This window comes from Myotis brandtii, unplaced genomic scaffold (assembly GCF_000412655.1).
Source record: "Myotis brandtii unplaced genomic scaffold, ASM41265v1 scaffold82, whole genome shotgun sequence".
Classification (NCBI taxonomy): Eukaryota; Metazoa; Chordata; class Mammalia; order Chiroptera; family Vespertilionidae; genus Myotis; species Myotis brandtii.
In genome coordinates, this window is record NW_005371324.1 from 3,599,741 (window position 1) to 3,616,001 (window position 16,261).

Below are 16,261 nucleotides of genomic sequence, written 5' to 3' on the forward strand. Positions count from 1 at the left end.
AATAAGAGACACACTCCCTCAGTGAAGTCTCATCTTTGAAAAGCAGGGCTTTCTACAGTGCTGTGGTAAACAGCAAGTGCCATATGAAATAGAAAGTGACTGTGGCAGCATCATAAACAGGTCCAAGGTTTGAGGGACTGTGCAGTGCCCCCAAAAGGTACATACATCCCATTAGCAAGTAATTATGGCTACTTAAGAATGAGAAAAATATGTCTTCTTTTAATTCATGTGCTGTTGTTTTTCAAAGCCATTAAATAGTTAGAAGTGCATGCTCATTCAGTTGTTTAAACAAAAATATTTAATAAATAGAAATAATGGGTATTTCTATTAGCCTAGGAGTGCTCTGAAAAAAGTACTAAAACACTATGAGGGCATTGAACAGAGAAAATTTGGGAATGTCTGAGTTAACAACTTATTGATTGGCCAAGGATATGGGTCATCAGGCATAAAAAAGAAATGTATTTTTTTAAATTTATCTTTATTATTGAAGGTATTTTAGATGTCCTCCCCACCCCATTGGCTTCTTCTAGCTGCCCCATGCTCCCACTCTAGTGTCCATGGGTTATGCATATATGCATGTAAGTTACATTTAACCTCTTCCCACCCACCCCTGCCTTTCCTCTGTGATTCATCAGACTGTTCCATGTTTCTATGTCTCTGAATCTATTTTGTTCATCAGTTTATTTTGTTCATTAGATTCCATATATGAGTGAGATCATGGGATACTTGTCTTTCTCTGCCTGGCTTATTTTGCTTAGCATAATACTCTTCAGGTCCCTCCATGCTGTTGCAAAGGGTAAGAGATCCTTCTTTTGTACTGCTGCATAGTATTCCGTGGTGTAAATGTACCACAGCTTTTTTTATCCACTCATCTGCTGATGAGCACTTGGGCTGTTCCCAAGTCTTAGCTATTGTAAGTTGTGCTGCTATGAACACTTTCTGAATGGATGTCTGTCCCAGTGACTAACTCTCACCGGCATAGGTGGTCCAGCATCACTTGCTCTGCAACGCTCTGTTTCTTCTTCTCAGCGGCCACAATTTCCTGAGACAAGAAATAAGAAAAATCACACTGTCCATAAAGCAGAATATACTACAGTTAATGCAAGAGTACTAAAATATAAACCATCCCCAGTACCTGAAGCTGAAATTGAATTGGAATCATTAATGCTATAGCAAAAATCTAAAAAATGAACAAAAGACTCCCATCATTAAAAGAGTAACATTTTTGATACATATAATCCATTAATAATCCTTGATCAACTTTTCTCAATTAGTGTTTTGACTAAACTATCTTCATACTATTTTTTGCTTTTCCAAAAGTATTTTCACTGCATTTTAGGTTTCATAAACTAATTTGTAATCACTCAAGTCCAATTAGATTATCAAGTAACTATATTCACTAAAATGTTTCTTTTGAAGGATAAGTCAAAAAAGGTGAAAAAATTAAGAAGTCAAATAAAACGTTCTATTTTCAGAATATAAATTATTGTCATCCATCCCCATGGATCATCCCAATAAACATTCCAATAAATGAAATCAAGTATGTAATGTTGCTTAAGATGGAAGCTTTGTACCTTTAGAGAGACAATGCTATTTGAAACTGACACAAAATTTAAATTAGAGTAACTAAAGGTATATTATAAAAACAAAAGTACAAACTCCTAAGAAACCTGGAAACATTGGGCACAATCATTTAATTGTTAGTCTGCAATTGAATTTAGATATTTGTTGGGTAGAAATTTAAGATGTATGCTTTACACATTCGAATCTGCCTCATTGGAGCTCATATCATCTATACGAATAAAGGAGTAATATGCTAATTAGACTGGTCATCTTCTGGACGTCCTTCTGGACAAAGCCACAGTGGCGGGGGCTGAGGCAGAGGTGGTTAGGGGTGATCAGGCTGGCAGGGGAGGGCAGGCAGGGGCGATCAGGCCAGCAGGGGAGGGCAGTTAGGGATGATCAGGCCAGCAGAGGAGCAGTTAGGGAGTGATCAAGCCGGCAGGGGAGCAGTTAGGGGGTGATCAAGCCAGCAGGTAGAGGCCGTTGGGGGCAATCAGGCCAGCAGGGGAGTGCTGGGAGCATCAGGCCAGCAGGCAGGTGAGTGGTTAGGAGCTAGCAGTCCCGGATTGCAAGAGGGATGTCCAACTGCCAATTTAGGCCCAATCCTTGTGGGGTCCTGGATTGGAGAGGGTGCAGGCTGGTCTGAGGGACCCCCTCACCCCCATGCACTAATTTCATGCACCAGGCCTCTGGTGTCATATATAACTGCATCTTGTGGTCTTAAGCTTGTGACACTTTATAATGATTTTTAAGAAGTTAGAAGAATTGTGTAACTTACAAGTAAAGCATTTTATATCCAAGGGTGATTCAGAAAGTGGATACTGTCTAAAATGTGAAATTATATAGAAAAAAGATCAGCCAGAACAGAGATGTAAAACCCAGAAGTGTTATTAGTGAAAGTGAAGTTCTTGGGGTGCATGAGGAAAATAATTTCCTGAGGCCCCATGGGATGATGAGGGTTAGTAGAAAGCCTTAATGATTATGTAAAATTAAGGGTGTTCCCCTCTAAGGTCTTATCTCTGTCCATCCCACCATTGAAAGAGTTCAACTGTGTCTTCAGCAGGGCCAGAATAAAGGCCACTGCCCAGGATTTCTGCTCCATATTACAGTCCATTCCAGTCTAGTCTCTGGCTAGCTTAACTTGTGTTCCCAGCTGCAGTCCATTGCATGTGAGGCTCACACAGCCATGGCCATGCACTGCTTAAGGCCACATGGCTATGGAGAGAGAACAGTGCTGTTCACAGAACAAGAGGGAGCCAGCATGATGAACAAGAGATTTTGTCTGGAGATTTTAACTTTCCAAGATTTTGCATGCTTTTGATGGGGTCAACATCCTAGCCAATCCATTGTTCCCCAGGCTAGACTGACAGACAAGCACCTTTCCTACGTCACCCCGACTTCACTGCGCATGCATCCATCTACTTTTTTATATGATTTCTTCCCCCAGTGATCTTCAGGGAATGGATCAGTGGTTCCCATGGGGAGTGTGATGTTGCAGCTTCTTGGTGAAGCTGCCCAGATGACCATGCTTATAATGTTTGGCCTCCCCTTTGCTCTCTTCCTATTATCAATATCAATAAACTAGCTAATTACACCAATAACAAACAAACAAAAGAGCTGAGGTTAATAAATATGGAGCCTTTGCAGAAAGCCCACCGTAACTGTTGACATTTATGGTGGTTTATACTTTTTGGAAAGGTCAGAACCACCCTGAGGGACATTGATTTAGAGGTCTGTGTAAGCATAAAACAGATTAGATACGGAAGTCACACTGGTGCAAAGAATCTGATAACATTGAAAAATGACAAGCAAACTAGAAGATATGAAATGGAAACCTCACTCTCACTGCTTCTGTTGTACAGTTAGGTGGCTAAATATTAAATTAAAAAGTAGCCACCTACATTTTAAAAATAAATAAATACTAATTTTTGATGTGTTCAACGTTTACTTACATAAACATTTCCTTAAAAAGCACAGATAAATGAGGACTACCACAATCAAGTGAAATGTACTTGATAGTGAATTTAGATGTATTGCCACTGATAAAGTAATTGTAAGGAAAAGAATTCCACTCACACCCAGTGGCTTTGGATTACACCAAGACCAAAACCCAACTGACCTTAAGCATCAGTGACATGTATTTCAAGTGTAACTTTAGACACATATCAAAGAACCCTTATTTGAGACACTATGTTGTCTTATAAAGTAGCTTCTTTATCTTTAGAATGATCCTGCTAATATTCCTTATTCTACCAAACATCAATATCTAATCTAATAAAAGAGAAACATGCAAATTGACTGCACCTCCACTATGCCCCAAGCCACGCCCACCAGCCAATCAGAGCGAATATATGCAAATTAACCCAACCAAGATGGCGGCTGACAGCCACGGAGCTGGAGCAAGCAGGAGGCTTGGTTGCCCCACTGATAGAGGAAGCCAAGCTTCCCACCTGCCCTGGCTGGCTGTGATGCCCGCTCAAGGCAACAAAGTTTCAATTATAGAAGCTAAATAAATCTCAGATACCTGCTTCCAGCCAGCCTCCACTGCGAGCTTGGGTGGCTGGGGGCTGTGGCCAGCCTGCAAATAGCCATCGGCCCCTCACCCAGGATGGCCACACCCTCATGGGGTGAGGGTCCCCACTGGGGGGCTTGGCCAGCCTGCAAACAGCCATCAGCCCCTCACCCAGACTGGCCAGGCACCCCAGCAGGACCCCCTCTCCCTGAAGGGGATGTGGCCTGCCTGAAAACGGCCTTCAGCCCCTCATCCAGGCTGACCAGGCACCCCAGCGGGACCCCCACCCTCATCTGGGACACCCTTCAGGGCAAACCAGCCAGCCCCAACCCTTGTACCAGGCCTCTATCCTATATAATAAAAGGGTAATATGCAAATTGACCCTAACAGCAGAACGACTGGGAATGAGTGGTCATTATGACACACACTGACCACCAGGGGGCAGACGCTCAATGCAGGAGCTGCCCCTGGTAGTCAGTGCACTCCCACAGGGGGAGCTCTGCTCAGCCACAAGCCAGGCTGACGGCTGCCAGTACAGCGGTGGTGGTGGGAGCCTCTCCCGCCTCCTCAGCAGTGCTAAGGAAGTCCAACTGCAGCTTAGGTCTGCTCCCTGCTGGCAAGTGGACATCCCCTGAGGGCTTCCGGGCTGCCAGAGGGATGTCTGACTGCCAGCTTAGGCCCAATCCCCTGGGGAGCGGGCCTAAGCCAGCAGGTGGTCATCCCCCGAGGGGTCCCAGAGTGTGAGAGGGCACAGGCCGGGCTGAGGGACCCTCCAAGTGCACAAATTTTTGTGCACTGGGCCTCTAGCCTAAATAATAATAGGCATAGAAAATAATGTTATGTGGTTTTAGTAAAAAAACTAAAACAAGTTAACAATGTGGGATATCCACAGAAAACCAGTCTACCTGGTGGAAACTGATTACACACTGCTGTCAGTTCAGAAGACAGTGATTCTGGATGAGTTTGACCAAAATAAAAATAATTAATTTTCCCTTCAATGATAATGAAAATGTAACCGGCTAGATCCATATTGCTTTATTATTATTTAGTTTATCTAAATATGAATTTTCCCAACTTTTGAGCCAATGTTCACTGGATTTCCATCATCTATTACAAGCATCCCTAAGATTTTCACCACCCAGGAGTGTCTGGGGTGGCCACTGGATTCCAACTTCAAGCAGGTTGGTCTGATGGGTGATGGGCACAATGCAATATCCAGATGGTATATCATAGAATTGCACACTTGAAACCTATATAATTTTATTAGCTTATGTCACCCCAATTAATTTAATTTTTAAAAAGTAAACAACATTAAGTAAAATACTTCTATTGAAAAAATTTATTTTAATGTTAAAAAAAAAAAGAAATGGCATACCAGAACTGATCTAAGCAATACCCATCAAACAATATTAATTGATTTTGTAAAGGTTATAACATAGTTAATATTGAGAGTCTAAAGTTTTACTTCCCTTTTGCTAAAGAGCTTCTATTTAATTCCTATCCTTTTCTTTAACAGCTCTGAATTTCTCTAGCTTTCTTAGCTTCTGACTTTGAAAAACATAACCAGACTACTGTGGGGGAGAGTCGATGACAAATAAACCAACTGACAAAGAGTAGCCAATTAACATTAGGAACTTTATAAACAAAACTAGTGACCCGGTGCATGAAATTCCTGGTGCTGGGGGTTCCCTCAGCCCAACGTGCACCCTCTCCAATCGGACATCCCTCTTGCAATGTGGGACTGCTGGCTCCTAACTGCTCACCTGCCTGCCTGTTCACCCCTAACTGCCCTCCCCTGCCGGCCTGATCTTGCCCCCAACTGCCCTCCCCTGCCAGCCTGTTCTCACCCCCAACTTCCCTCCCCTGCTGGCCTGATCTTACCCCCAATTGCCCTCCTCTGCCAGCCTGTTCTCACCCCCAACTGCCCTCCCCTGCCAGCCTCGTTGCTCCCAACTGCCCTTCCCTGCCAGCCTGATCTTGCCCCCAACGACCCTTCCCTGCCAGTCTGATCTTGACCCCAACCTCCCTCCCCTGCTGGCCTGATCACCCCTAACTGCCTCTGCCTCGGCCCCCACCACCATGGCTTTGTCCAAAAGGAAGTTGGATGTCTGGAAAATGGCCGGTCGACCCGGTCTAATTAGCACATTACACTTTTATTACTATAGATAGATTATATAGGATAGGATTGCTTAAATCAGGGGTGGGCAAACTTTTTGACTCGAGGGCCACAATGGGTTCTTAAACTGGACCAGAGGGCCGGAACAAAAGCATGGATGGAGTGTTTGTGTGAACTAATATAAATTCAAAGTAAACATCATTACATAAAAGGGTACGGTCTTTTTTTTTTTAGTTTTATTCATTTCAAACGGGCCGTAGTTTGCCCACGGCTGGTTTAGACTATCCTATATAATAAAAGAGAAACATGGTAATTAGCCGTACGGCCTCTACCCTTCCCATTGGCTAATCAGTGAGTATATGCAAATTAACTGACAACCAAGATGGCGGCCGGCAGCCATGGGCAGACAAAAATACATAATCCCTGTATCTGGACTGATAGCCAGCCATATGCACTATACTGACAAACTGGTCATTAAAAAATTGAACCACTTTCTTACACCTTACACCAAACAGCTATTACCATTAAAACCCCTTCTCAGCCCCCACCTTAGGTTCTGCCTTCACAGTTCACCCAGATTAGATTCTGATTGGTCAGTTTCTATGCCAGTCAATGTCAAAAGCTCTACCTCATAGGCAGCCATTGGCTCCTTGCACTTCACCCAGATTTGGTTCTGATTGGTCAGTTTCTATGCCAGTTAGTGTCTCCGGGTCTATCTCTGGGCCTGATCAGAGAGGCGGGGCTAATCAGCAGGCCCCACGGAGGCCCAGAGAGAAAGAGAGGCGTGGCTTCTGGCCAGGCCCAGAGAGAAAGAGAGCCAAGGGCTGATCAACAGCTGCCATGGAGGCTACGGGTCAGAATCTGCTTCTCTCTCTGGGCCTGATCCATAGCCCCCTTGACAGTCAGTGCTGGGTCGCCGCACCCACAGCAGTGGCAGTCAGTGCTGGGTTACCACGAAAACCCAGCACTGACTGCAGGACTGACTTCCGGTCGGTCGAGACTTCAGTCATTTTGGACATTACAGACCCTGGGTTTTATATATTAGGATTTTTACAAACTCTCAAAGATTCAAGACAATTTCTCCACAGTGAATAGACCAAACGTCAATCATTTATTAAAATGAGGACTCAATGTGCACATTAATGAATATTCATCTCAGTCCAAATTTAAATTGTTGAAATTATTTATTCAATGATAAGTCTGTAAAACCTTGCAGGGCAAATTATCTCACTGGTTTATCAAATAATAAGTAAACAGACTGGTAACTTACAGCATTAGATTTTCTTGTACTCTGCTGTGCATGGTAAGGGTTGTCTGCATAACGCTGCTGTAAGAGGGCTTTCCTATCCAGAGTTGTAAGGTCATCCGTGACGGCTTCTTCCCCTTGGGCATTCTATACATGAAAGCAATAAATGAACTCACACACACATACTTTGAATATTTGTTTTTAAAAGAAGAAAGGGTTAAAGAGCCAGTGAACATGTCAGTGATTATTTGTGGAGGGGTTAACAGTATAGGCTCTGAGGATCACATTGCCTATTCGAATCCAGCTCTTCCACTTTCTAGCTAGATGAACTCTCTGTGCCTTGGTTTACTCATGAAAATGGGAATTAATAACAGTAACTACTTCACAAACACACACAGAAACAAAATTAAATGAGATGACTCATGTCCCACACTTTAAAAAAAAAGTACCTGACATACAGAAAGCATTACATAAAAGGTAGTGGAATTAACAACAGTAACTACTTCACAAACACACACAGAAAAAGATTAAATGAGATGACACATGTCCCACACTTTAAAAAAGAAGTACCTGACATACAGAAAGCATTACATAAAAGGTAGCAACTATTATAACTATTAGTGTCCATTTAAGTCTTTGTAAAGCTAATAAATGTAAGTATGCCCACTCCTTATAAAAATTAAATTTGGAGGTAAAATACTAAAAGAAGGGGTGTATCCTTTAAGGAAAAAATCCTTTGGGGTCCTAAAGAGATAAACACTATTTCTCTGAATATAAGATGTGCTATATTCCCTTAACAAGAACAAAAGTGTTCCAGTAGGATTGCAACTGGAAAAAGTTAATAGATTTCAAGATCTTTCTTCATACTCTACTCTGTTGTCATGGCCGTGATTGCTACAGGAAATCTTACTATACATCTCTTTGTGATTCGTTGCCTGCCTCTCCTGCTATAACTTCCATGAGAGCAGGAACCTTGCCTGTCCTTTTCGTTGCAGTTCCCAGGTGACAGAAGAGGAACACACAGAGTAAGCACTTGATGAATATTTATTCAATGAATGAATAATGAATCTTGTTCAAGTATTAACTATCGGGAATCAATGTATGAGGATATTTTATACCTTTATTTGCTGCTAATATCTTTGTCAGATTTTCTTTCAGACATTCTACATTATGTTTAAGTTGAAAAATTGAAAAGCATTTTGTTTTGTTTCAGCTTCTTTTTAACCTTTACACAGGGGGAACCGTAGTATTTCCACTTGGTATCTTAAATTTAACCTCTTCAAACCATATTTCCTTGTGGTCTTCCTCACCCTTTCAATTGTTCAAAACAAAAGCCTTAGCACCAATCTTTATCTTTCCTTTCTCTCAAGCCTACAAGAAATCCATTAGCAAGTTTTCTCAGCCCAATCTTCAAAATCTCTGCGGAATCTGGCTTCTCATCAGATGTGAAAAAAATTGTGAAATTATCCTGCTTATTATAGACACTAGATTATTATACTTGTGTGCATTGTTTGGATCTGGGAATTTTGTTTTAAGATAAAGGACACCTAGTAACCCCATAACTTTTGCTGTTATGCTTTCAGCTAAACAGCATGTGATTTAGTCATTCTAGATAATTCATATGTGAATTAGAAAAACTAACTGATGTGCTACACATGCTTATAGATTAATCTTTTTTACCTATAGAAAAATACAACTAACCAAATATAACTATCAAACTTCCTTGAAAATACATTATTTTTATAATAAGTCAACTGAATTAAGAATTATATACAACTGTTCTCTTCTTTATGTCCAGTTGCATCACAAACTATTTCCAAACCTTTCTTTCCAAAATTCAAGATTGACCTCTCCTGTATGCTTCTGGAAAGCCATTAAATTCATTAAGTTTTACTCTTACTGAATTTCCACCTAATTAATCTATACTAATAAAAGGGTAGCATGCTAATTAGACCAGATAGACCGGACATCTTCTGGACATCATTCCGGACATACTTCCTGACAAAGCCGTGGTCCCAGGTGCCTGCAGCTGGCCTGGGGAAGATGCCCGTGATCATGGGTGCCTGCGGTCGGCCGGGGGAAGCCTCCTGCATTCCCGGATGCCAGTGGCCGACCAGAGGGAGGGAAGCCTTGGTCCTAGGTACTGTGGTCGGCCAGAGGGAGGGAAGCCCAGGTCCCAGATGCCTGCAGCCGGCCAGAGGAGGGAAGCCTGGGTCCTGGGTGCGGGGGCTGAGGCAGAGGCGATTAAGGGCAATCAGACAGGCAGGCAAGCACCTAGGGGAGATCAAGCAGGCAGGCAGAGTGGTTAGGGGCGATCAGGCAAGAAGGCAGGTGAGTAGTTAGGAGTCAGCGGTCCCGGATTGCGAGAGGGATGTCCTAGGGGTCCCGGATTGCAAGAGGGTGTAGGCCGGGCTGAGGGACCCCCGTCCCCGTGCACGAATTTCATGCACCGGGTCTCTAGTGTTAAATAAAAGCATAACAATTTTAGGAATTCATATGTTAAAACACATTTCCCAAAATGAGACAGAAGACAATCATGGAGTAATGGTAGTTTTAGAAAAAAAGAGGGTCATTATAAAATCTGAAACCACTTTTCAACTTTAATATTTAGACTGGAAGACAGAATTCAAGGCAGCTACATCAAAAACAGCTATATTGTCTTATTTACAATCCATGCCAAGTGAAAAATTTCCAATTGAGAAAAGATGATGAGGTCATGTCATATGGCTAGAGTTTTTCACATCTGAAAATGGTAGCAATAACCCTTTAGGATAATTGTGAAGAATAAACTAGTTAATCTGAGTAAAATACCAGGGAACAGTTATTATGACTAACAGCAAGACATATCAGACAAGAAGATGTTTCTATAATATGTGCACTCTTTTTCAAAATTTCATTATAACTTTATAAAGCCTCATTTATTACCTTGTCATCTGTCTTGTTTCTTGGAGATGGTTGATATCTGATATTTGATTTTGTCTTTTCTGCATTTCTCTGACAATACTGTTTATATCCCTCTTTCATTTCAGTTTTGTATTGCTGATATTTTAGTTTATATTTGCTTGTTGGTGCTGGCAAATCTTCAGGTATAATGTCCTGCTCCTAAGACAAATAGAAAAAGTATGCTATCCACCAGAAAAAAGAAATCAAAATCATTGTTAATTGCCTTACTAACATTAATAGGTTTATCACTTACCTTAGCATTTATGCATAAGAAACAGACAATTATATCTATATCCTAAAAGAGGTGATAGTTAAAACCTTTAGCTGTGCAGCATCACAGCAACCAGAGCAGACAGAACTGCTGAGAACGGGCACTGGCCTTTAATACCAGAAAGCCCGTAGCTTGTTTCCCAGGGATAATCAGCCCTGGTACTAAGATAATTTGAGAGGACAATGAACAACTTTTCTTTCTTTTTAGGCCTTTTCTTCCTGCCCCAGAAAAACTCCACTGTCAATCATTTCTTCCAGAAGGGTCATAGGAATTACAAATCACTAATAGTGAGATGGTTCCCATTTCCAGAATGTTAAGATGTTTATCTTCTGGTATTATTTGGGCCCCTGCTACACTTCCATGGGAGTGAGACATAACAGAGTGGATAAGAGAAACCTAAAACAAGTGTTAGGCAAACACTAGGGCATACTTAATGGCCCAGAGAGGGACAGTCACTTTAAAAGCCAGCACAACCCTTGAAAATTATTGATAACTAGTAGCCCTGCGCACAAATCTGTGCACCAGTAGCCTTCTACAGGGCCTGGCCACTCCGTGCCTGCTGCCCAGAGGCTCTCCATGGCCTAGAGGCCCATCCACAGCAACACAAGCATTCCGCGCCCCAGCCTGGCCAGAGGCCCTTCTGTGGCTGGGAAATGCAAACAACTTCCCTCCCTGTTCTCAGGAACTCCAATAAAGGGCTTTCTTCCTCTTTCTCAGCTGGCTTTCACCCCGTGCTTCCACCACCAGCCCCTCCTATCACACTGTCCTCCCCCCCTCCACCCTCTGGCCACCTGGACTTGACCTTGCCCAGGAATGGGGGGGCCACTCGACTCTGCTCAGCTTGTCGATTCCTTCTCTTCTTATGCAAGCATTCTGCACCCCTGCCTGGTCAGAGGCCCATCCATGGCCCAGCTTGGAACACTTGCCTCATCACCACAGTGATGAAGCAAGCATTCTGCCAGGCAGCTCATGCCGCCTGCTCTCAGCAGTCGTCCCCTTGAGACTGGGAGACTCCAGAGGGGCTGAGAGGACTATGCGCTGCCATCTTTTGTCTATGGGCACCACCATCTTTGTGATGGAGTGATGGTTAATTTGCATAATATCCTTTTATTAGATAGGATATCCAAGTCTAACCCAGAGGAGAAGGAAGAGGCAGAGCTTCAGGCAAAACTGTAACATGATACAGACTAGGGTACTATTGGTGCAATTTACCCAAAATAAGACTGATGAGAACATGAATAGAGACAGTTACATGAGAAAGACTAACAAAGACAGCAAGGCATGCCCTACTCATAGGATACTGGTCAGAATTTATGTTCATAACACGGAATACTGTGTGAAGTACAAATAGGTCCCAAGGAGATACCTTGGAATTATTTATTCTATAATACACTAGTAGCCTAAAGAATGAGTCAATTTCCAAGAAACAAATCTTATATTTTTAAATGAGCAAGATCTGATCTAATATTCTGCCATAATTTGAAATTCCTGATTTCCTATTAGGATAATCCTATGCTTTACCAATTTTATAAGGTACTTTAATAATAACACCCCTCTGTGAGAAAAAAACATGAAGCACAGTAAAATTACTTCACCAACATTATTGTTTAGGATATTAATATGTTAAATCCTTAAACTGAACAAAACATAGGTTAAACATAATAAAATTTCTGGATTAAATACAGTGCTAAAATGCACACTATAATTCAGAATGTTGGTTATAAGAACTAAATACTAACCAGTTCATTTAGATGTTGCTGAGTATATGGTATTTGACATGGTGTGACCCCATCAAGAGCAGAAGATGGATTTGGTGGGTCAAAATGAATATGCGCTGTTCTAAATGGAATATATGAAAAATCATCCTAAAAATAAAATTAAGTGATACTTATTATCTGCTACATATAATATTGTGTTCAAATGTTTGATATATTAAATACTAAGTAAAAATTACCTCATCATCAGAGTCAACAAGGCTTCCCAAATCAAGGCGTGGGACCCTGAAAGAAAAAAAAAATCTATGTAGCCCATAACTTATAAAAAAGAGACTTTTTTTGTTTTAAATATATTTTATTGATTTTTTACAGAGAGGAAGGGAGAGGGAAAGAGAGTTAGAAACATCGATGAGAGAGAAACATCGACCAGCTGCCTCCTGCACACCCCCTACTGGGGATGTGCCTGCAACCAAGGTACATGCCCTTGACCGGAATTGAACCTGGGACCCTTGAGTCCGCAGGCCGACGCTCTATCCACTGAGCCAAACAGGTTAGGGCAAAAAAGAGACTTTAATAGTTGCAAATCATATATGCTGAATCTTACATAAAATGGTACACTGATGCCAATGGTTTACTTCCTAATGATTTTACTATCCTTCACTATTATTTGTATGCCAAGGGTTATTTATGTCTGTGTAGTAATATAATGGTAGACATTTCTTTCCAATTCTGTGTTCAATGATATTACTCTATAGCAGTGATGGCGAACCTTTTGAGCTCGTGTGTCAGCATTTTGAAAAACCCTAACTTAACTCTGGTGCCGTATCACATATAGAAATTTTTTGATATTTGCAGCCATAGTAAAACAAAGATTTATATTTTTGATATTTATTTTATATATTTAAATGCCATTTAACAAAGAAAAATCAACCAAAAAAATGAGTTCGCATGTCACCTCTGACATGCGTGTCATAGGTTCGCCATCACTGCTCTATAGGTAGCTTGAAATCAAGCACAGTGATATTATTTACACAGAAATTGGCAAAATAATATGAATCAGGACTTGATTTATTACTTTTGATTTCTGAGACTTTAAAAGTGGTGGAGAAAATAAATAATGCAGAAAAAACTTAAAAGTGTATCACGTCTTCACTGTCACATTGTGAATAACAACAAACAGAAATATTGTTGCAGTATTCAAAACTATCACCTGATTCAATAGAGAAATCACTCACGTCACCCTACAATAAATAAAAATATCAACCAACACTTATGTTGGAACTATACAGTTCATCAATTCCAACCATAGGTTGGCTACAGATATAAGAATTCAGCAAAAAACAAAGATATCTTGCCCTTGCTGGAGTGGCTCAGTGGTTGGAGAATTGTCCCAAAGATCAAAGGGATGCAGGTTCAATTCCCAGTCAAGGGTGTGTGCCTCCATTGCAGGCTCCATCCTCGGGGTAGGTTCAGGAGGCAACCAATGGATGTGTCTCTCTCCCGGGTATGTTTTTCTCTCTCCCCCATCTCCTTCCTCCCCTCCACTCTAAAATTCAATAGAAAAAAAAATCCTCAACTGAGAATTTAAAAACAAAACAAAACGAAAAGATATATTTCTGTGATAATCAATTGGCTATATCAATTGATTACAATCAATTTACAATAAAGGGCTTATAAGTTTTATTAGTATTTGTCAATTCCTTGCTACAAATCCTTTATGTCAGTAAAAATGTATAATCAATTTAAAATATACTTAAGATTCTTTATAATTAACAATTAAAATTTATATTAATCTTATAGTACAGTTTCAGAAAACCAGTTGTTAAAAACATTTACCAACACGCAATTGACTGTTGTTACATACTCAACATCTTGTATCTAGTGTTTGCACCCAGCTCCATTCCCTGTCTAGATGAGTATACAGGTACTATTATGTAGAACCACAAGAAATTTCTGATACTTGCCAATTTCATGTGACTCAGCCTCATAATTATTAAGTTTAATTTCTATTTTCCAGAATGCCCTGTAGTCTAAAATACTTGAAAGGACATATATACTTCCAAATTTTAAAAGGGTAAAATATAAAGTATAAAACAAGTCAATGTATTCTAGTTCAAAATAAAATCATATTCCTCAAGATACAAGTACAGATAGAGTTCCCATCAAATTCATTTTGACTATCCTAGTTATAAAATGCAAAATTTTATATATTTCTTTAATAAATGCACTTAGCTAAATTTTCTAAATAAAACAATATTTAAACTTTTCCAGGAATACAGAAGAACAATATTAAATAAAGCAAAAACAAGAAAAGTATTACCCTTAATCCTATCATCCTATAGAAGAGCTATTTTAGTTAATTTTGACATAGTAATTTTAGGCCATCTACCTGCATATAAATTTTTCTGTGGTTTACAATCATAGCCATGTATATATAATTTTGCCTTATTTTTTGTCAGTATATTATAAATATTTGCTCATTAAACAGTTCAAATGTGAAAAAAAAGTGACTTACACAGGAGGGCAAGGATTCTGTATGGCCCATGATTTGGAAGTCCATCCTTGCTTTAATTAAAAAAAAAGATAGAATCAATGTGCATATACTCTTTATTTATACTTTAAAAGATAAGCAATGGATTAATGCAATAAGGTTAATTATAACTTTTCTCACTAAACTTTATATAAAAAATATTGATTAAGCCCTTCCCACTGTGTTTGAGAACAGAGATAGATTGATAAGCAATATAGATAATTCCTACCTACGTGGTACTCCACCTGCTGCAGAGAACAACTATAATAACAAAAGCATAATATGCTAATTAGACCAGACGTCCTTCCGGGCGTCCTTCCGTCCTTCCAAACAAAGCCGGGGTTGCGAGGGAAGCCTGGGTCCCAGGTGTCTGCTGGAGGCTGCAGGGAAGCCCACATCCCAGGTGCCGGGTGCCTACCAGCAGCCGGAGGGAAGGAAGCCCGTGTCCTGGGTACCAGTGCTGGCAGCCAGGAGAAGGAAGGCCTACTCTTGCACAAATTTCATGCATTGGGCCTCTAGTTCACTCATAAAAACAATAATGTGAAAAATAAGTGCTATGACAGAGAAGCTACACAGAGCATGTGTATCCAACCTAGTCTAGGGACTTGACAAAGTTTTTACAAAAACAAAAAAGTAATGCTTAAATGAATCTCTGAAGGATGTATAGAAGAGTTGGCCAGATAGAGAGAGAAGAGAAAAAACTGCTCCAGCCAAGAGGAGCAACTTGTGCTGAACCCACCCACAGGCAAAAGTTAGCAGTGGAAAGGGTTGAAATCCATAGAGTGAGAAGGCAATGGCCAGAGTTGTTATATTATAATACAAGTTAAGGAACTTGGACCTTGTCTGAAAGGTTATGGGGAAAATAGTAAGCAAAGAAGTGACAAATATATACATGTATATGTTTGTAAATGTTCAATCATATTGCCAAAAAAAGTGTACAGAGACCAGAAAAGTACAGTGAGCTTAGCCACAGTGATAAGAAATATGTATGAGTCTTAGGGAAAGTTAAAGTTAATAAAAACAGGAAATAATTCACCCATTGTTGCTTACATCTTATTCTGAAATGTTACATAACTGGTCATTTTTTTATTCTGATAGCAAGTTAGAGATTATATATAAGATTATATACCATAAGAGTAAGAGAAAACAAATCTGGCTCTGTATCAGCTTCAAAATGATATTCTTTCAATAATATCTTAACAAATAGTCAAAATGTAGAAACATAAAATCACAAGATTATTTAAATAGAAGTATATATTTAATATAATGATACAAAAATAAATAAATAATACTAGGGGCCTGGTGCACAAAAAATTGGGCACTGGGGGTGGGGGGGGGGGGTTCCTCAGCCCAGCCTGTGCCCTC

At 40.4% G+C, this 16,261-nt stretch overlaps 1 protein-coding gene across 5 annotated transcripts in view; it reads right to left on the reverse strand.

Annotated features, from left to right (window-relative positions):
• The window catches only part of CAPS2 (calcyphosine 2), a 50,370-nt gene that overhangs the window by 27,317 nt on the left and 6,792 nt on the right, over positions 1-16,261 (reverse strand). For 4 of the 5 annotated variants that reach the window (XM_014531695.1, XM_014531694.1, XM_005884132.2 and 1 more), the window contains 6 exons: positions 14,882-14,931; positions 12,606-12,651; positions 12,391-12,516; positions 10,363-10,539; positions 7,462-7,584; positions 975-1,042 (listed from right to left, as the gene is read on the reverse strand). In XM_014531695.1, the coding sequence (XP_014387181.1) occupies positions 975-1,042; positions 7,462-7,584; positions 10,363-10,539; positions 12,391-12,516; positions 12,606-12,651; positions 14,882-14,931 (590 nt within the window). The remainder of the gene's footprint in view (positions 1-974; positions 1,043-7,461; positions 7,585-10,362; positions 10,540-12,390; positions 12,517-12,605; positions 12,652-14,881; positions 14,932-16,261) is intronic. The other variant, XM_014531696.1, reaches the window with a different exon arrangement.